Source organism: Festucalex cinctus, chromosome 19 (genome assembly GCF_051991245.1).
Source record: "Festucalex cinctus isolate MCC-2025b chromosome 19, RoL_Fcin_1.0, whole genome shotgun sequence".
Lineage (NCBI taxonomy): Eukaryota > Metazoa > Chordata > Actinopteri > Syngnathiformes > Syngnathidae > Festucalex > Festucalex cinctus.
In genome coordinates this window covers 6,049,104-6,069,391 of record NC_135429.1, presented here as the reverse complement: position 1 = coordinate 6,069,391, position 20,288 = coordinate 6,049,104, and the positions used below count along the sequence as shown (strand labels likewise).

General features: G+C 40.7%; 3 protein-coding genes across 3 annotated transcripts in view; 1 reads left to right on the top strand and 2 right to left on the bottom strand.

Moving 5' to 3' along the window:
• Positions 1 to 10,959, bottom strand: part of rims3 (regulating synaptic membrane exocytosis 3) — a 28,100-nt gene extending 17,141 nt beyond the window's left edge. The window contains exons 1-2 of the mRNA XM_077507584.1: positions 10,781 to 10,959; positions 4,891 to 5,205 (exon numbers count right to left, since the gene is read on the bottom strand). Coding sequence (XP_077363710.1) covers positions 4,891 to 5,155 — 265 coding nt within the window. The 5' untranslated portion in view covers positions 5,156 to 5,205; positions 10,781 to 10,959. The remainder of the gene's footprint in view (positions 1 to 4,890; positions 5,206 to 10,780) is intronic.
• Positions 10,960 to 11,135: 176 nt separating this feature from the next.
• On the bottom strand, positions 11,136 to 15,510 carry nup42 (nucleoporin 42). Its single transcript, XM_077507006.1, has 7 exons — positions 14,649 to 15,510; positions 13,774 to 14,026; positions 13,583 to 13,671; positions 13,420 to 13,496; positions 13,255 to 13,341; positions 13,052 to 13,145; positions 11,136 to 12,459 (listed from the first exon to the last, which is right to left on the bottom strand). Exons 1-7 carry the CDS (start codon positions 14,785 to 14,787, stop codon positions 11,954 to 11,956), a joined length of 1,245 nt encoding a protein of 414 aa, XP_077363132.1. The 5' UTR covers positions 14,788 to 15,510; the 3' UTR covers positions 11,136 to 11,953.
• On the top strand, positions 14,910 to 20,179 carry hdgfl3 (HDGF like 3). The gene is made up of 6 exons (XM_077507007.1): positions 14,910 to 15,318; positions 16,405 to 16,481; positions 16,817 to 16,955; positions 17,034 to 17,183; positions 17,644 to 17,790; positions 18,092 to 20,179. Exons 1-6 carry the CDS (start codon positions 15,232 to 15,234, stop codon positions 18,110 to 18,112), a joined length of 621 nt encoding a protein of 206 aa, XP_077363133.1. The 5' UTR covers positions 14,910 to 15,231; the 3' UTR covers positions 18,113 to 20,179.
• Positions 20,180 to 20,288: the final 109 nt, after the last annotated feature.

Sequence of the window (20,288 nt, the reverse complement as noted above, 5' to 3'; positions counted from 1 at the left end):
CATGATTGACTTTTTGAATATTGAGCATGCTCATCTGGGATTTCATTTATTATCATTTGGTTTTGATTTTACCCTATTTGGTGCGTGCATCTTCCTGCTGCAGAGTTATGTTATTAAAGAAACCCAAAATTACTCCCGGGCAGTTTTAATTGGCTAGTCCATTATCAGAAAGATCTAAAAACATATCATTTATATATAAGGCTGACTATCATGCAGTGGTCAGGGGCAGGGTCTCATAAGCTCCGAATTACAAAGACATTTGTTCCCGAGTACGTTTTTAGGACGATTGTCCTTGGCGAGTTCACAAGACAATTATTGAGAAACTACGGGTGACTCAATAAACTGTTTTTCACAGAAAGTAAAGAATAAATTTGCCTGTGAGAATTAGTGTTTATATGTTTGTGGTCAAAAATGAGTTAGCCCCGTATAGCGTTAAGCAAGCAAACAACGGCAAGTAAATGCGTTTTGAATTCATAGCACGTAACTCTGTTTTGTTTAGTTGGCTAATAGAAGAAATCTACTCGTCATTTCACAGCCAAACACATCAGGAGAAAAACAAGTATTCCCTTCCTGTGTGAGACGTTTACAAAGTCTCACAATCTGCTGCTTTCGTGTGTCTCCGGTGTACACTTGTGCCATTATCCATCAACGGCAATAAACGTGCCAAAAGAAGGAAGGCAGGAGATATAAAATGATAGAAAGGAAATGTTGAGTGGGTTGAACAGCTAAATGGAACACAGAATAATGAGATGGAGTGTGAATGTATGGCACGTAAATATATATGTGCAGACATATATTTCTGCAACCTGTATAGAGGCTCAGATCAGACACAAAGCACAGCAAATGCACACATTCCAATCCATGCCTGCCTGGCTTCCACTAACCCTCTTTAGTGTGCTGAATCTCAAGAGTTGGTCGCCCTCCGTGCGAGTCATGGATAAACCTGAACAAGAGATAAGACTGACTGGGCCCAGCGGAGGAGTGAGCCACTCCTTGAAACCTATGGAAATACTTTGTGAGCTCCTTTTTCAATGCTGCTAATAATAGTAGGCAATAAATAGACTAGAGAGAGAACCAAAAAAAATAAAAAATGCCACCCCAAGGCTGACCTGCTACAAATCCTTGAATTGGGAATCTATCTATTCTTCACATTGACAAGCACGGCAGGGCAATAACAGTGCAGCCAAGGCGGCTTTGGATTTCACGCACGGATTTGTGTTGATGCGATGCATGTTACGTAATACAGAAATGTTAATCGGACAAATTCGTGCGTAATGCTGCTCGAGCAAAGCGGAATGGCGGGTTCGGGTGTCTTTTATACGGCGTGCTCATTATCACACATGTGTGCCAGCCATGGTCAGTTAATGAACTCACACCTGGGTCTAATGACACTAACTTGCCATTAAATTAGGTACACCTTCCCACTTTAAAAGAGCCAAGATGAGCGCTTTGTTTTTGCAAAGATGACTATCTATTTTATTCAGCACCAAAATTCTTTTAACATTATTATGCTGCCAATGTTGCCATTCTACTCTTTTCACATTTCCCCGCCAATTAAAACCAGTCCAACCAGTTTTAAAAAGCATTATGTCACTATTATTAAATAGACTTGCTAAAAGAAATAAAAATAAAAAAAATAAAAAACTTCCAGGAGCGCTCATATCGCTGATGTTTGTGAACTGACTGGATCCAATTCACAAAATGCGCCATGACCAGAGCATAGCCTGCAGACACAATAACACTGCAACTTTACCTTCTCAACGCGCTTTAATAGTAATCATTTCCATTCATTCCATTATGCCTCCCCTTTAAATCCTGTTATTTAATTTTAGAGGGTTGAAATGAAGCACAATGTTTAAAGGGGAGAGCAGTCGAACAGAACAAATGATGACTGTTATGTAATAGAGTGTAGACTGCGTTTTAAACCATTTTTTTTTAAATCGATTTTAGTACTCAGGAAAGTCCGAATTTAGAGTCGTGCACTTTCAATGAAGTACAATGTTGTAGCACAACATGAGGACAATCAATTTTCATTTCTTTGAATCAATATTACCACTCATCATTTTCTTCATGTAGTAGTTTCTCAACCCTGGGGACAAATTAACCGTGCAACTTATTGGCTGACCAACCGAGCACGGAAGACAGTCCAAGACCCCGCGGCGTGTACTTGGCCAGCCCGCATCGGACAATCAATGCACCTGCCTTTCAAAACGTGGCTCCCTGGCAAGTGAGCAGATTTGGTCGTTAATGACCACCAGCAAGGAATGTCAAAAATGACCCTGATTGAAATTGACGGACTTGGGAATGATGTTTGCGTGTCTTAATTTTAAACTCCTGGTTTCTGGCATTGGACTGCTGAAACAAACAAGTTGGGTAAGACTCTCATTTACTACGAGTAGCATAGATACACCATTCAATGTGTGGACATTACATTAACTCATTGACTGCCATTGACGGAAAAAGACGTCAAATAATGCATTTTTGCTGGGCTGGCAGTGAATGTGTTAAACACAATGTGCCGATATATTTTGTGATTATATTGCAGCATCCTTTTTTCCTTTTTTAAGGCAAATTTTGCTTAAAAATCCGTCAATTTTGGTTACATCTCATCTTAACTCATTGACTGCCATTGACGGAAAAAGACGTCAAATAATGCATTTTTGCTGGGCTGGCAGTGAATGTGTTAAGGGTAAACATAACACATTTACAGGGTTTCCCCCAGTGCTTTATAGAACTGGCGGGCCGCCAGGGTTTTCGCTTTCGTTGCAACGACATGCGCCAAATCATATTCCACCACCAGGCTTACCACGTTTCCTGAGGTAAACCCACAAATAGAACAGATACTACTCCCGAGATAACAACACGCAATGGAACCAAACCCCTGCTTTGCCTCCCAAGAAAAAAAAGACACTCCACAAGCATGATTCAGGATTCAGATGAGTGCATGCATGTGTGCACGTGCACGTGTTCCTGTTTACGCTGCCCGTGGGACATATGGTGACTCTGTTAGCGCTGGCACCACAAATGCGTGTTGGACATGTGCACACCTCTCGTCACGCATCCGCTGCGTTCTGTTTACTCTCACGGAGGAGACCAAGTGGATTTGAAATAGAGACGCTAGAATTTGTTGTTTTGTTGTTGTTGTTCGTCTCTATGAAAGATGAGAATTCAGATGGATGGTATTAGAGGAACGTGTCCAAAAAATGTACTTTTAAATATTTAAGGCTATAAAGTTCTACCTGCTTTTTGCCCATCTGCAAAAAGGCTTAGATTAATGATAATACAATATTTTTTTTTTAAATCATTATGCAATTCTAAGCTTTTTAAAGCAACTGAAAATGTTTTTTTCCCTTTTTTCTGTGAAATAAAGTGCATTGGCATTTGAACAAAATCCTTCTGAACTTCGATAAGAACAGGCTATAAAATGTCACACTCTGCTGGATTTACACAGCAGATGGCAACAACACTCACATCAGGTTTTAGGGCTGAATGGTCTCCCAGAAATAAACGCAGTCGATGTCCAGCCACATAGCGAGCAGGCAAGCGGAAAGCAAATTGTCGACATGGGCGCGCTGTTCTGAAAAGGTCGCATGCACAATGTGATGCAGAAAGGACAAAACGAACTAGCCAAAATGAACCGATTTTTAACGGCAATTTTGAAATTGGGACTAAATCGTCCTTTACCAAATCTGACTGAATGACGAGTTTTCTTACTTCAGCGGGCTTGTGCTCGCAACAAGCAACCGAAGTGTTTCTATTGCACCATCATGACATCTACTGTATAATTATTCCCACGGGAGACAAATGAGAACACCGCGTCTCCATCATGATCATACATCGCACAAAACGCGCAATCTGCTACTGATCGAGATCTCTGAAATCATTATATTGCAGCCTAAAGCTGCTATGGAAAAGGACAAAAGATGACGTGACAGGAAAGTCAGAACTGACATGAATGAAATAAACAGCAACAAGAAAATGCCATTACAGTAGAATGCTTAAGAACTGAAATATTGTGGAGATTGTTGAATTGTTGAGATGTAGGACTTGAAATGGGAACACTTGATTGAGCTGGAGATTTTGAAGTTAGGAAGTCAACCCATTTTTTTCGACAATATTATGTTGTATGTACCTCCACAAGTCTAAACACGGCATTTTGATGAATATTGTGTTTATAAAATATGAATGAAGCTGCAAAATCCACCCATTTTTACCCATCTCAGACGGCGGCCATTTTTGTCACTTGCTGTCGACTGAAAGTAACATCACAGTTGCTCAGGACTCAGGTGACGACCAATCGCACCTCACCTGTTTTCTCAATTTGGTCATGTGACAAGCTGAAATGTGCTTGGTCATTATTTGAGCACTGCATGAGCAACTGTGATGTCATTTTCCGTCGACAGCAAGTGACAAAATGGCCGTCGCCTGAGATGGATGAAAACGGGTTGATTTTGCTGCTTAATTCATATTCCACAAATACAATATTAATCAGAATACCGTGTTTAGTCTAGTGGGGCTACATTACAATATTTTTAAAGAAATTTTTGGGTTGAGTTGATGTTGAATTTGATCATTTTCCTGTGAAAAACTGTGGAATTTGAATTGGATTGCCTTATTAAATGAATGGATATATTTGTGTGAAAAATATGAAAGTGTGGAAGCAGAAGAATTACAAAAAGGTGGGTGGAATAATGATGAAAACAATGCTTTTCAAAGCCAAAATAACCCAAGTGTGAATGCTGAATAGCAAAGAGAGAAAATAGAAGCAAAGAGAAAAAGTTGCCTTGACCAAGTTGTTGACGTTGAACATAAAAGGTGTGAAAGGAAGAAAATTGTGTTTAGCTGAGGAAAACTAAATGTAAGAAAAGAAGCAAGTGTCAAATGACTGACCATGCTGGTTGAGCTGCTGCGTGCTCTTGCTCCACTGCGACAAGCCCACAATCGCCACCATCTTGGCCCCCAGACTGGAGCGCCGCTTCTTGTTACCGGCCAGCGACGCCGACTCGGGACCCCCGCCCCCGGGACCCTTCTCCAGGTTGTACATGGCCCCCGAGATGCTGGAGGAGCGCACCACGTTCCGAGCCGCATCGCTCAGCCCGCCGAGGCTGCTCAGCCCGCCCGGGCTGGGCACCTCCACCGAGCTGCTCAGCATCATGGTCCTGCTGGTCGAGAGGACCGGTGGGGGGCGGGAACCTTGGGGTGGGGCTGAAGAAACAACAAAAAAGAAGACATGAAGACTCTGAAAAACTTCGCAGTTTCATGCAAGCATCGAGGAATCAACTCCAATTAACATTTATTTATTGTGAATAGAAAGTAATCATAACATGTAAAATTGACTTTTTAATTAATTAAGCAGTATTTCCAACTAGTGCCCAACCAATTAATCGGACGGCTGATTTTATCGGTCGATATTAGCTATTTTAAAATCGGGGGGAAAAAAATCAGTTAATTATGGCAGATTTTTATTTATTTTTCTACACATTAATGCCTAAGTACATAAGACAAAGATAATGAAATTTAAGCATACCCCTCCTCCAAAATAACTGGAAAAAAGCCGCCGATTTTGCCGATTTTTTTTTCTGTTGTAAAGTTAAACACATACTTAAGGACAAACTCATGTAAACAGTGACATGTTTTGCCTGTAATTCATATCTTGTAATCTTTAATTGATCCCCCCACCCCCCCACAATAAAGTTATCATATTCATGTTTTTTTTTCCCCCCAATTAATCGGCCGATTTATCGGTTATTGAAATTTTATTCTGTCAAATATTGGTCAACCCTAAAAAAAAAAAAATCCCACTAAATTTCCAACAATGTGGAAGCCAACACAGTATGACTTCCTCCTGCACATCCTTCCAAAATAACTTACAGTAAGCGCAGACCAAAGCAGGCAAAGGTCAGCGGGTGGCAAGAAATATCTGCGGTCACACAAACACAAATGTCAGGGATGGCCTGCTGTTGGCGAGCAACCTTGTCAGCTGCTGTTTGTCTCCCGTGTTTCCCTGGAATCATATTTGGGCTCCAACGTTAAACAGTGACAGCGGAGTTTGAGCCGCTGGGCTGCGCGTGTACTCATATCTACTCCATAAATTGACTTAATAATAGCCTAAGTCGCATATGAGTTCTATTGTAGCATTACAGAACTTTGCTTTTTTTTTTTTAAATCTTGATTTTCATACTATATTACGTCAGAGTGACCTTTTTAAAAATTCCCCTTGTCACTCCTTACATCTTCACTCAAGCTTCTTGTGCCAGTGCCCCCCTTCTTCTTCTTGTGCAGCTCGTAAAGATGAAAAATCATTCTTTTAATCTATCCCGACTTAACGAGTTAGCCAAAGTGAAGCAAACGATGCCATCAGAGTGTGTGCAAACATTTTTTTTTTACACACTGACCAACGGTTATACGGACCGATGCGCATATTATTTATGCTACAGCACTCCTTCCTGTAGCAAGATGTTTTAAATAATACATATACTGTAGAGTGAATTTGCCCTTAATACATCCTTGGGAATTAAAACGTGGATAGAAGCACGCTGTTTCTTTTTTCTCTTCTAATCATTAAGAAAATCTGAGGCTATCAAGCAGCTCATTAACTCTGACTTAAATAATGCTATGCTAATAGGATGCTAATGCTAATAACAATGCTAATACCAGATTTTTTTGGTGAATAAATACACTGTGTTTCACTCTTTTTTGCCAGTTTTTCAGTAAACTTCAACTGGGAGTGATAAATAAACAGCCTCTTATTTGCAGAACTGGAAAATATGATTTACTCTTTTTTTTTTTGTCATGATTTTTTTTTTCTTTTTCCACAGACTAGAACTTAATTAACCACCACGATAAATGGGGATCACGTTATACTTAAAAAAAAAGATTGATATGTAGGTTAATAAATAAGGAACTCTCGCTCTAAGATAGCATTATAGAGGAGAGTTGGGTGTGCCACAGTGGCCCCAGGCTGACTTGCAACATGGCAGGTGGGTTGGGGAGAAGGAGACGAGATGTGTCACTGACCACATTAGTCACCAGGGAACGCGGCCATGAGTCAGGAAAGCGCTCGGCCTCATCCGTCCACGTCACTCTTAACCCACTTTCCCTCCATTCCATTTGTTTTATTTCGAGCTTTTCGGCCCCCCCAACTCCACCCGCTTCTGCTGACCGAGTCATTTTGCCGTCCTTTCGTTTTGTGACGGCGACAAACAGAGGGCGGGAACGGGGAGGAAAACATTGTTGATGTGAAAAAAAACTGTAAAGTGAATTGAGAGATTTGCTTCTGAACACATCATACATAAAGTATAATGAGGTATGCATACATTCCGAAAATGCTTCTTCCCTCCAGACAGTCTGCTGGCATGACCCTTTAGAGTGCCTCGTTGTTGGCCATGAGTGTGTGCATGCCACGGGGAAAAGGTCGAAGAGAAAGTAGGGGGGAAAAATGTCGGGCGTGACAGCCAGTGTGTTGGCAGGGGATTCGCATTGGCGTGGTTGATTTAGAGTGTCTCGTTATTGGCCATGAGTGTGCGCGCGTCATGCATAGAAAGGGAAAGGTGCGAGGAACACAGATTTTAATTATTTTATTTTATTATTTTTTATTTTTTAAAGTTGACGTGGCAGCCAGTGTTTGGGACAGAGGCTTTGTGCTGGTGTGGCCACTTTAGAGTGCCTCGTTGTCATGGTGTGCAAAAGCCCCACGACGACCTGGTGGGATATACAGTACGGTATATATATATATATATATATATATATATATATATATATATATATATATATATATATATATATATATATATATATATATATATATATTCATGTCTCAAATGTAGTTATTTATAGGCATAAAAGAGATGCTAGCATCTTTTTTTTTAGTATTTGATTGAGAGTTGAGCATGGCAATCAGAAGACACGCCCATGTTTTCCATTTTCACCCCCTATAGGTGTCCCAATATTTTTGTCCACCCGGCGAATCAAGAGATACGCACTGTAGGAGGTCTCGCTTCAAAAGGCTACTCGCGAACATCCCTGGGAAGGGGGGGTATCGATTCACTGCGGGGAAGAGAACGCCGTATCGCTAGCTCAGCTGTGCGGGGATTAAGTGTGTAAAAGAGGGCCGAGCAAATGAGCATTTCAAAATGATCCGCACGGAGCTGAAGGGATTTGATGATTATCATCAAGAAGGCTCCGTTCCAAACGTTTCACGGCGGAGACAGGAGTCATCACTTTTGCCACAGATTGCAGCAATAGAAGCAATCAGTACGTTTCTTAGATTATTAGACATGAAATGAACGGCTGGGTCAGTTTGTAAGTACAGTTTGAGTTTGTCATGCACACTTAATTGGGTGGTCAAAAGGATGTGAAAATAATTCATCACATTGCCATGAGGAACAGACTGTATACTGCAAAGACAACATTGATCTGTCACCAAAATAACTTACATACACCAAAATAACTCTCACTCGCACAAAAACTCTCACACACTCGCACAAAAACTCTTACGGTCACCTCGTAAAAAACAAAACAAAACAAAAAAAACTATCACACACACCAGAAAATCTCATACACAAACAAAAAATCCTCTCACACATGCTAAACATATCACTCACTTTCACACTCACCCCAAAACTCACATACATAAAAAATACACACAAAAGATCTCTCACTTCCCCAAAATACTCTCACACAAACTCTCATACACCCCAAAAAGCCCCCCATAAATCAACCAAACCTCTCACAGGAAAAAAACACAGACAAAAATTCTCTTACTACCAAAAACTTTCATACTCATCAAAAAAAATAATAATTCTCACACACAAAACAGTCTCACATAACTTTAAAAAAAATCCATAAACAAACAAAAAAAAAAATCTATCATTTAGGCCTACTCTCACATTCACACAGATTTTTCAAACTCACCCCTAAACTCTCACATTCATCAAAAACACACACACACCAAAGATAGATAGATAGATAGATAAGCCCAATAAATCAGGAAATCTGAAATATTTAGTGCTATATCTCCACAAATGAGTACGACATAGTTCTCAGTCTTTGCGATTTCAGTAATCATATTCAAACATGTATGTATAATGTATTTACTGAAGAAACAAATCTATGAATTCACTTTACAGTGTCTATAGTTGCAGTTATAAATATTTCTACTTCATTACTTCCCACTAGTGGCTATTTTCACGTACATATTTACAATCATAGTGTAATCCACATTCTCTTCATTCATTGTCAACACACATGGAACTAGACAAGACCGGCTTTCCACAGTAGAACCTTGAATCTCTTCCCAGTTGGACAGTCTCAGTGGATTACACAGAGGATCAAGTGGGAGTCGGGTATTGGATTTCAAGAGTTGCACATGGATAATTATCCTCTTTCTCACTTTTTTTTTTAAGACTCAAAAAAGTGCCTGCTTTCCTCTGAGCCAATTTAAGTAGTCGCGCTCTTCTCTGAGCTTAACAGAGGCAAGTGTCACCATTTTTTTTCCCTTCTTAATTCAACACAAATGTTGACCTCACTCACCCAACCACACAGATGGGAGGTCGAGGAGTGATGTCTGTTCTGTATGCATGCATGCATGCACGCGCTCGTGTGCGCCATCTGATATAATCTCACACCTCAGCATGAGCTTGGCCCAGCCCGTCTCGAGCTTGGCGGAGATGACGAGCCATCTGAAAAGTGCGTGCTGGTATAATGTGCTTATAGAATAATATGCTTATGCGCTCTGCCCTCCCTTTGCCTGACACCCTCACTCATATCAACGCACACACTCAAATAAAACATAATTGAGAAATAAAGCAGGTAAACTTTGACTCTATTATTTGAAAACTAATTATTTATTCCACACAAATGCAAGAAAATGTACCAGAATACCAAATGCAATAACTTATATAACAATACATACTGTTCAATTTCCATCCACACATATTGTAGTGTAACTGTATTTTCTTAAGTTTGTAATGTCACGTGATTAATAATCACACTGCGTGCATAGATACATAAGTAGGGTACATAGCGTAAATTGTACTTGTGCAAATTTGAAAAACTGATTGAAATTACACTAATTTTTGTGGGGGGAAAAAAATCTGATTGCTCATATTTGCAACAAGTAGTGACAATAAAATAATCAATCATAATAATCTATAATAATCAATAAATGTGAATATTTTCAGACTTAGACTTGGACTTAGACTTTAATGTACTTGTTTGCACCAAAACAATGGGACAAATTTGAAATTGTCACTACTTGTAGCTTATTAGGCGACAAATTTACTTTTTAACCCACTTGAGATAAAATTAGGGTGAATATTGTCCATTATTCTGGGAGCCTGCAGAAAAGTGGTGGAAACAGACAGTTTCGAGCTCCCTCAAGAACACCTTTACAACCAAACAAACACATTTAAGGCAGTTTCATAAATTACTTTTTCTTTTTTCTTGATTAAACACACAGTGGTAAATCTAAAATCCATAGTAAAGACGGGTCAAATATGGTACTTTGTAGCACCTGTACAAATGAATGATGTGTTTAAATATTTAATGTTTGCAATTTTTTGGTCACTTAAGGAAAAGTCAGCAAATTTCAAGATGAAAGAATGACATTTAGGGTATTTTTTGCTGTCAAATGTCGAAACGAGTCAAATGTACTCTCACTGAATGTAAACACGATCCATCCACTGCATTATTCTACATTGGACTGATCACGTGCCATGTATCACAGTGACAACATATTGCATTGTGCACAATCGTGGTGCTGAAACTGAGCTGCACTTACCACAAGGAGCGGAGAAGAGGAGCTGTGCAGGTTGCAGGTTGTCAAATGATGTTGTGCTTGTGCCCCGCGTGGATCAATGTCATCGTTCGGCTGATATTTTGGCGGTTCGGCGGGGAATAGGGAAAAAAAAAAGACTGTGCACGGCGTCTCTGCTCTGCACCCTGCTTGCTGTGCGGCTGCAATCCAAGGTGCGTTTGAGGCGAGCCGAGGGGGCGCTGCTGAGGAGGAGAAATGAGGAGTGGGATGGATGCGAGACGGTCGCAGCCGTGGGAAACAGCGACAACGTGTGGCCTGACATGAGTAATACACGCTTGATATAACGCATGAGAAAACAATAGGTCAAAAAATTACAAAGTGACGATATTGTTGTGTTTTAATCAAACATACACACAAAATTCAATGCCAGATATTTTTTTTATTCACACTTTAGGCCTACAGCCAAAATACAAAATGGAAAAAGGAGCCATATGAATGCATTTGATTTCATTAATCCATTTACGTTAGACGGAAGTTTGGTAAGGAGCAGTGACATTCCAAGCTTGAAAGGCACACTTATGGGCAAGACCAGCCAAAATCCACCATCTGCAGAAATGGCGGTATATTGTGTTGCTATTATAACCCAGCCCAAACTACACACATAAAATATGTATTTAACAAGATAACATAAATCCACAAGGCTCTGGATCAATATTCTACTCCCAGCAGGGAAACCACAGTGGCACAACACAATTAAACGTTCCACTTGCAAAGCCCTTTTGTTGTCTGCAGCTGCACCGGAGCGGGCTGGAGTGGAATGAGACCCCTATCAAACATTAATAGCGCCAATGAATCCCAATCAGCTCATTGGCATTCCGAAGTGAGACGCCGTTCAAACGGTGGCCGGAGCACCCGCGCTGTTGTCATCAGGCAACAAAGCAATTGAGATCAACCATGTATAAGTTGGTCGCATTTCCAAAGGGCGGATGGGTCGATTTTTAGATCTCGAACATAAAAAGTGAAAAGGCAGCCTCCAGTGGCATCTTAAGGTATTTCAGAAAGCAAACGTGAACAACTAAAATGAATTATTTTCAAAATGCAGGAAAAGGGGCAAATGTTTTTTCTATTCATCGAGTGCACTCAGACGATATTTACACTCCATGAATAACAAAAATGATCAGAAAATATTTTAGAGCATTAAACCCGGAGCATTTCAGCAGGAGGAGGCTTCAAAGGAATCTGCCCTAAAGTGAACCTCTGTGCTTTGAATTGATGCAACTCTTCAGGGGTCAATTCGCTCTGGGGCGTGAACAGCATGTCCGATGCCCCTCCAGCAGAGCCCGTGGCGGCACTTGACTGTCCGAACAAACTTCCCGCAGGCGCCTCGGACCTGAAACCGCTTCCAAATGCTCCTTTGTTGTTGTTGTTGTTGGCAGTGGAGGAGAAGCTGAAGCCGGAGGCTGAGCCAAATCCTGAAGATGAAGCCGCCGGCTGGTTGACGGGCGGAGAAGCGAAGGCAAATGATGCCGCCGTCGGAGCACCAGAACCAAAACCAGATGAAGAGGAGGGGGCGCCAAACCCGGTTGGGGCTGAGATGGCACTGCCGAAAGCTGGTGCGGATGTTGGCGCTGCGGAAGAGCCGACTCCACCTGCTGGAGCAGCAAAGCTGAAAGTGCTCGCCTGGACTGGTGCAGCTCCAAATCCTAAATGAAAAAATGTGAAATTAATTAGCACAGTGAGGGATTTTCCTTGCCATGTGTAGGGTGGGTCTCACATTTTAAACGTCAGCTTCAACCTTTTTTAGAGGGTCCAAGGCAGTGTTAATTTTGACAAGAAATTTTAATTTAGTTTTAGTCTTTTGACTAAAATTAATTAAAGTTTTTTTCATAACTTGGTAATCTGATTGTATTTTAGTTTTAATCCAATTTTAGTAGAACAAAAAAAAGAGCTATTTTAGTCAACTAAATTGACAGTTTAGTCGACATTTTCCTTCCTTCCTTTTCTCCCACCCGCGTTTCATTCCTTCTGATTGGATTGTGTGAATTTTCGTCACCGTGTTGTTTTCATGTTCGTTTTAGTCATTGACGAAATTGTCAGTCAATTTTTAGTTATCGTTGTAGTCTCATTGAATGGCTTCTATTTTAGTTTTCATTTTCATTTCCATCTGGGGAAAAAAAAATATTGACGAAAAATAGGACGAAAATTTTTCGTCAACGAAATTATCATTGGTCCGAAGTACATGGACACTGACATTAAAACCAATACAAAGATTGAAAGTTTGACGTTGGCAAATACCTTTACTGCCAAATGAAGATGACCCGAATCCAGGTGCTGGTGAGCCAAACCCACTTGACGACGTCTGATGAGATGGATTTTTAAGTTCTGCAAGCTGCAAAAACACAAATACAATCCATCAAAGCCTCAGCTACTGTTTCTATAAACTATATAGTGGTATCTAGAGAAGTAAGTAAGACAATATGTGACTGTGTACTTCTCACCAAAGCTGCACGAGTGGCTGGATTCATTAGCAGCAGCTCCTGGACTCTGCTTCTCCACTGGCTGAGTAACAGATTGACACCATTCAACTAAAAAGACAAGGACCAGAAGAACCACAGCATATTAATATTTGCAATAGACACACACAGTGAGATAATGTCACTTACATAACTCTGCAGGTCTCCTGATGCTTTGGTGGAATAATATTCGAGCCGAAGCTCTTCTGGAGATACATCTTTAAAACCTATAAAAGGGAGAAAGCCATCAGATTTAGTCACCATGTTTGTTGTCTAAGAAAACAATACAAAGAGGATAGATTTTGATACAAACCAGATAATTGTGTCTTGAAGCTACAATAACATGAGAAACCCCATTGGCCGGAACGCTCCCAAGTCTTCATGTCATTCTGAATGCTCTCCCTAGATGATTGGCAAGAGGACAAATATGGAATTGCTGTATTTAACAAAATCATGTGAATGCATTAAAAAAAGTACTGTACTTCACAAAAAAAGCAAACTCACAGTTTCTGTACATCATCCTCTTCACCAGTTACCGTTACTTCTCTTCCTCCTCCTCCTCCTCCTCCCCTTCCTCCCGTCTCAAAGTTGCTAGTGTTGCTGAGTGCCGAAAATCTGTTTTGAGAAGAGAAGCTAAATTCGGAGCTCTTCACGTCCTGTCCTCTCCCACCCCAGTGATCGCTGCCGTGGGAGGACTGCTGCTGGTAGAAGCCTCCTTTTTGCTGAGAGGGATTCACCCAGACCTTGTTGCCAAACCCTGAAACACACACACAGCAAAGAAATCATCCTTGTGGAATCCAATACATCTTTACTGTGCTATGTTATTTTTTCGTACAAAGTGGATTTTTTTGCAGTGACGGGCAACTCGCCACCTTGTGACATTTTACCATGAATCGAGTGATAACTAAATACAAATTCTGTGGCAGTGAATGTGTGCAAGCGCTCGTGGCAGAATGGGTGGTTACTCCTAAAAGTGTCAGGTCAGAGGTTTGAATCCCGGTCTGTACATTTGTTTTTACTTCTTGTCAACAGCCTATATGATCTGAGGGTTCTGGTTAGTTTATGAGCAATCAGAGCCATTCACGGCAAAATTCCCTTTTTCTTATCGTGTTTTGAGTGTCAGATGTCCTAATTTAATCTTGAAATTATTTAATTAGCATCATTATTATAGGGTGCTGGTTTAAAAGACACAACTTTCTCGATACACGTATTTATTACGTGACGTGAAGTGACGTGGGTTTACCCTTTAAACAATTTGTCTGACAATACTGGTCTCGTGTAAATGATTTAAAAAAAATATTATTATTATTAGTAGTAGTAGTATTAGTAGTATTAGTATTAGTAGTAGTATTTTATACGTGCAATCGACAGCACTGTACCTCCACCTCCTCCTCTGGACTGCTGCGGCGGAGCCGAAGAGCGGTTGTTATATCCTCCACCGCCTCCCCTCGGATGCTCATTCCAGCATTTATCACCGTAACGACAACGACCCTGGAGAAAAAAGTTACACACTGTCATGTTTTTTCGACTTCGAAGCCTGTAAGGCGAAAACGTTTTCTGTTTTTCCACTGAAAGTCGCAGGACAATGACGCCAACTGTTTCTTCTTCCCGACTGTCAAGGCAAGCATTGAAGTGGCGCTTGCGCCTCCTAACGGATGGCGTGTGAACGGCAACCTCATCGCTCTCTGCTCTGTGGAGGCGCGTCCGTCGGAGGGAAAAGCGGGATTCAATTTCAAACCTCGGCCACAGGGAACCAGCGCCTTTGGATTGGGCGACGCGATATAAAAAAAGAAGAAGCAAAAAAACGTGTAGCGATATATTTTGAGGGAGAAAAAGAATCACATCAAAGGTCGCTCGCAGTCCTCGTCGTTTATTTCGTTGAAAACGACGCGCGGTTCTGGTCCAACTGCCCTTTTCGCTGCTCCGACAACGTCTCGACGCCGATTTTTGCGGGAAAAAAACATGCCGAGGTCCAACAGGCAACGGGAGTACAAACCAGGAGACCTGGTGTTCGCCAAAATGAAGGGCTACCCGCACTGGCCCGCCAGGGTAAGAGCTACTCCGCGACCACCATTGTGGAATATGCGAAGCTTTTTATTTTTTTCATTGAAATGATGCTCGTTTGGACGAGAGGCCTACTAGCTTGCGTGTGTTAGCCTACCGCGCTTTTTTGGCTAGCTAGCGCGCCAGTTAGCATACACATGCGTATTTTGTCCATTAGCCGTATTCTAAACACAAGCAGCGGTACATTTCTGCTTGTTGTCAACTCATTTGACACTTGGCTAACGCCTGCGTAACATAACAAGCCATTTGTAGTCGCTGGAAGACTACGTCAAATGAGTTGAAGTAGCACCAGTCACCTTCTAAACACATTAAATGTGCACATTTGTGGTTTATTTTCGTTACATTCTAGCTGAGAAGTGCTGGTGAATATTATTGAGTCGAGTGTGTTAGCAGCGAGGTTGACACTTGTTGCGAATAGTTGCAACCATGCACACAACCAAGCTGTGGGTCTGTTTTCATTGCATCAACGTAAAAATGTTGGATGCATTTATAAATAATAAATGGTGCTCAAACTATTTGTACCAAATACTTCCATAAATTAAAAAAAAAAAAAGTACCACCATCGTGATCAACATTAAAATACTCAAAGTAAGTAATGCAATGGAAAATATTATTTGGAGTGAGTTTTTGTCCTTTATACGTCCATGTCACGACTATCCATGATTTATTCTAAGTTTGGTTCCAGGGGGAGGCACAGCATTTTGCCGGACATGCTCTTATGAGGGTAGCTTATAAGCAAATTTAGCTTGTAGCAAACGTGTGTGAAGTTATGCATGCTGAGATCACGTCTGATCAACTGCTGAAAGGAGACTGTTTCTGTCCCCTTTCATCTAAAAACTGCTTCAAACATCAAAGCGTATGTAGGGATGGAAGAATGTTGATTTTTTTTTTGTGATTGTATTGTATTGGTGTTAATGTTTTATGTTATGTTGGTTTTTTGTGTTTATGTAAAGGTTGTTAATAAAATTAACTTGTGGCACATTCCTTCCAGGGCTTGATAGTTTTCCAATCAGCTTACTGCTGCATGCATTTTGTTAGATTTAAGGAGAACTTTTGCGATTCTGTTTGCAGATTGATGAGTTTCCAGAGCGAGCAGTGAAGTCACCCTCCAACAAGTACCAGGTGTTCTTTTTTGGGACGCATGAGACGTAAGTAACAACGGTCCAACAACTCATCTTCTTATGTTGCCTTATCGGTTTAAATATACCCCAGATAAAAACTGGAGTTCCAAGCATGATTACTAGAACTCTTCTAAGGTTTCTAATTGCCTATAGATGAATGTGAGAATAAAACTCCTCAACTAACTTGAACAACTAGTTGACAACAAGATTGTAATAAGTAGTATGGTTCTATTATTGTTTTTGGTTACAAAACAGCAAATTTGGTGAATTAATGGGTTTTATGATGGCAACAGATTAATTTAGCATGATTGTGTTCTGAATAGACATATTAGAAGGTTTGGCATGAACATTTGGCATTTCAGGGCATCCCTCGGGGCCAAGGACTTGTTCCCATACGATGAGTGCAAAGAGAAGTTCGGAAAAGCCAACAAGAGGAAAGGCTTTGCCGAGGGCCTCTGGGAGATTGAGAACAACCCAACTGTCACGCATGAAGGCTACAAGGTGAGACGCCGCTCTTCTCCACTTGGCTTAGACGTAATATTTGATTGACTGTTACTAACAAGACGAATATACCGGTAGTCCTCAAAGAAGGACGACGCGTCCGAAGAAGCCGCCGGTTCAGAGAAAGCCGACGCGGAGGGTAGCAGCGACGAGGACGAGGGCGCCCTGGTCATTGACGAGAAGAACGACAGAGGGGGAAGCAAGCGCAAGATGGACGAGTCGGCGGAGGTGAGTGCGGTGGAAGCCAGATGACCGGCAAAGCACACCACGTTCATGACAAGATCTACCAATAATCACAAGTCTCCTCCAGATGTCTGCCGTAGTACCACGAGAGGCCACAGGGTATCCAGATTGCCTAAAAACACAGACATGTAGTAGTAGATGAAATGGAAGCTGCTAAGCTAGGTGTAAGTTTATCTACTAGCTCACTAGTTTAAAACTCTTCACATTGTCATTTTAAGTGGCACAAGCTTCAAGTCACTTGCCTATTTGCTGTCATTTTGTTTACGTTGGATGCCTTTTTGCGCTGTTGAAAAATTATTTTTTCCAATGAAATGCATTCTGTCCAGTTTTTTTTATTTACCCCAAATATTTCAAAAGGGTCATTTTGAGCTGTCATTCACTTAAATTATCAGCTCATGTGCACCCCGCTTTGTTAATCTCGCCGCCAACGCTGTCATATCGTCAGGTTTCGCCCAAGCGGCCGAAGGACGCAGAGGCCGAGGGTGCTTCCGAAGTAGACAACGCGAAGACAGAGGGCAAGGTCAACGACGTGGCCGCACCCAAGGTGGCAGAAGACAACAGTGTGGCACCGGGGAAGCAAACGGCAGATAAGGCAAGTTTTTGTCACACAGTTACCACTGGAAATGTCATACGTTCACTTTCTTGGTTAGATTAGGATTTGACTTTGTTAGTGTACCCCGCCTTGCTGTACGCACATTTGATGATAGTTATTTGCGGAAAACGGTGTCACTCTTTCTGAAACACCCTAAGATGCCACACGATGGTGCCAAAGCGCTGTCTAATCGAAAAGTAGGGCTACATTAACATTATAAAGGTGCAGATTTTATTTGAAAAGAGGAAATCTTGGCCATAATAATGTGTTTTTCTTTTCCCCAACTGCCCAACCCCCGTAGGCCGTGACAGAGAGTGCTTAACGGCAGCCTCTTGAGACAAGAACCCGTCGATGCTTCTCACCTGGAACAGAAGCGTGGACGCCACGACGTGCAGGAAGCCAGATTTCACAAGTTCAATTCATATTTTCAAAAACAGCAAAAAGCGTTCGTATGGAGAGACAAACAAATGTTCATTTGTCAAATTGGGATATCATATATCCCAATAGTAATAACAACAATCGGGATTTAAAACCAATTGAGCTGTTTAGAGCTCGTTTATAAATGGGGATTTTGGTGTGTACATATTTTTTATTTCCAAGTGCAATTAAGTAATTACACGGGGTGAATGCTAGGTGTCAAACATAAAAGATGATAAAAAGGGTAACTTAAGATTTGAAAATACTCTCGTTTAGAGGTCTCCAGTTATGGAAATTGTAATAATGTATATGGTAAGAGGAGAAAAAAAATAATTTTCACTCATGCTTTCAGCTTTAAATTTAAGTGTTTTACTGCCGGTTGTTTCGCATTCGCTGCTCGGCGTCCTACATTAAAACTCAGATACTTCAGTTTCTGTCCCATTTTACGTAATCAGGGTTTCCCAACGTATATGTCATGTATTGCCAGAGCATCGACATACAACTGTATATACACACAAGATATGTGCATTTACTACAAAATGTTAAACAGAAAGCATACTTATTTCAAATAAACAACGAATACTCAAATAGGCCTCCATTTTGTTTTTGGGAAACCCTGCCATTCAACACAACATGTTTTGTGTTCAGGAAAGCCTGCCATTCAACACGGTCTTGTTCAGTGCACGGTGGTATTTGGTTGCTTAATTTTGGTGGTGTTGTGCTCATTGAGGGTGCCCACATGTGAATAATTTAACATCTGATTGTGTATTGAATATATTATATATAAATATATATATATATATATATATGACCCCGTCTCAGAGCGACAGTTAGTGTTTAATATACAACTTCAAAGAAACGTGTCGCCGTCATAGTTGGAAGCAGAAAGACATTCCCGCATGTTCAGCCATGTTAGCATATAGCCCAGTTAAATCATTTCAAAAGTTGACACTCAAGTTCATCTTAATTACCATCTAATAGGAATATGACAAAATAAAGTGTTGATGTCATTGTGAACATTTGATTGCATTGTGTTCGACTGTAACCGTTTTTCCATCTTTCATGTGTACCGTATTTCCTCAAATAGTGACCCAGTTGGCCAAGTTAACACCTTGCAGGGTTTGATGATTGAAAGGGTAATCATCTTAGGTCATACACGGACACTCCATCCCGTATGGTCTCTTTTGCTAACCAAAACCGCAGCACATGACTATGAATCAAGTGTGTAGAGTTCAAATTGATAGTGGTTGTTGAAGACTGTGATGTGGAAGTGGCTTCTTTTTGCTGACTTTCATTCAATCTGTGTGGTCACTCCACAATGTTGTGTGCAGCCATGTTGACATCTCAAAGCTTGTGAGGCCAGCCTCTCTCATAGTCCTTTTTACGTAGCTTAAAAGTAGGCTTTCACAAGGCACAAGTTGCACCTTCACCATTTGCAGTTGAGTAACTTAACACACCACCATTTGTAGAAATACGGTATATGTGCTTTGTTATCAATAGTGAAGCATCTGTTTAAAAAAAAAAAAAAAAAATCTCTAAAATTGCGAAACTGGAATTTGAGTCTTGTTGATTTTATTTTATTATTTTTTTAATTTTCCCCCTACTGTACTTACGTACAAGTCTGATGTTGAATGACATTATCTTGTTTTAAACAAGGTGTTTTGTTCTTTTATTCAATGTGTGGTGTTGTCGTTATTCCACAAATCTCCCTCCCAACCTGGGCTCAGTGGAGCAGACAAAGTAAAAGAACAAAAAAACAACTACATTGAAATGTGTATATAATGCTGGTCGATTTGTGACATTGACACACATCATGCATCGTTTTCCACTCTACAGTTTAAAGTACACAGCGAATTGATTTGTTCAGAGTGTAATTGTTGCTATAAAATTTTTTCCCCGTTATTTTAATATGCTGCGCTTAGTTTAATATTGTAGCTGCTGGTTCATTTAATAAACATGTTTACTACAAAGACTCTTGTCTTAGCTCTGGCTGTATGAATTGAGTAATTAAATATGTTGTCAATTTTCTCTTTTAACGTGTTCCAATCTCCCTTTATAACCCATAAAATATCTTTGCTACC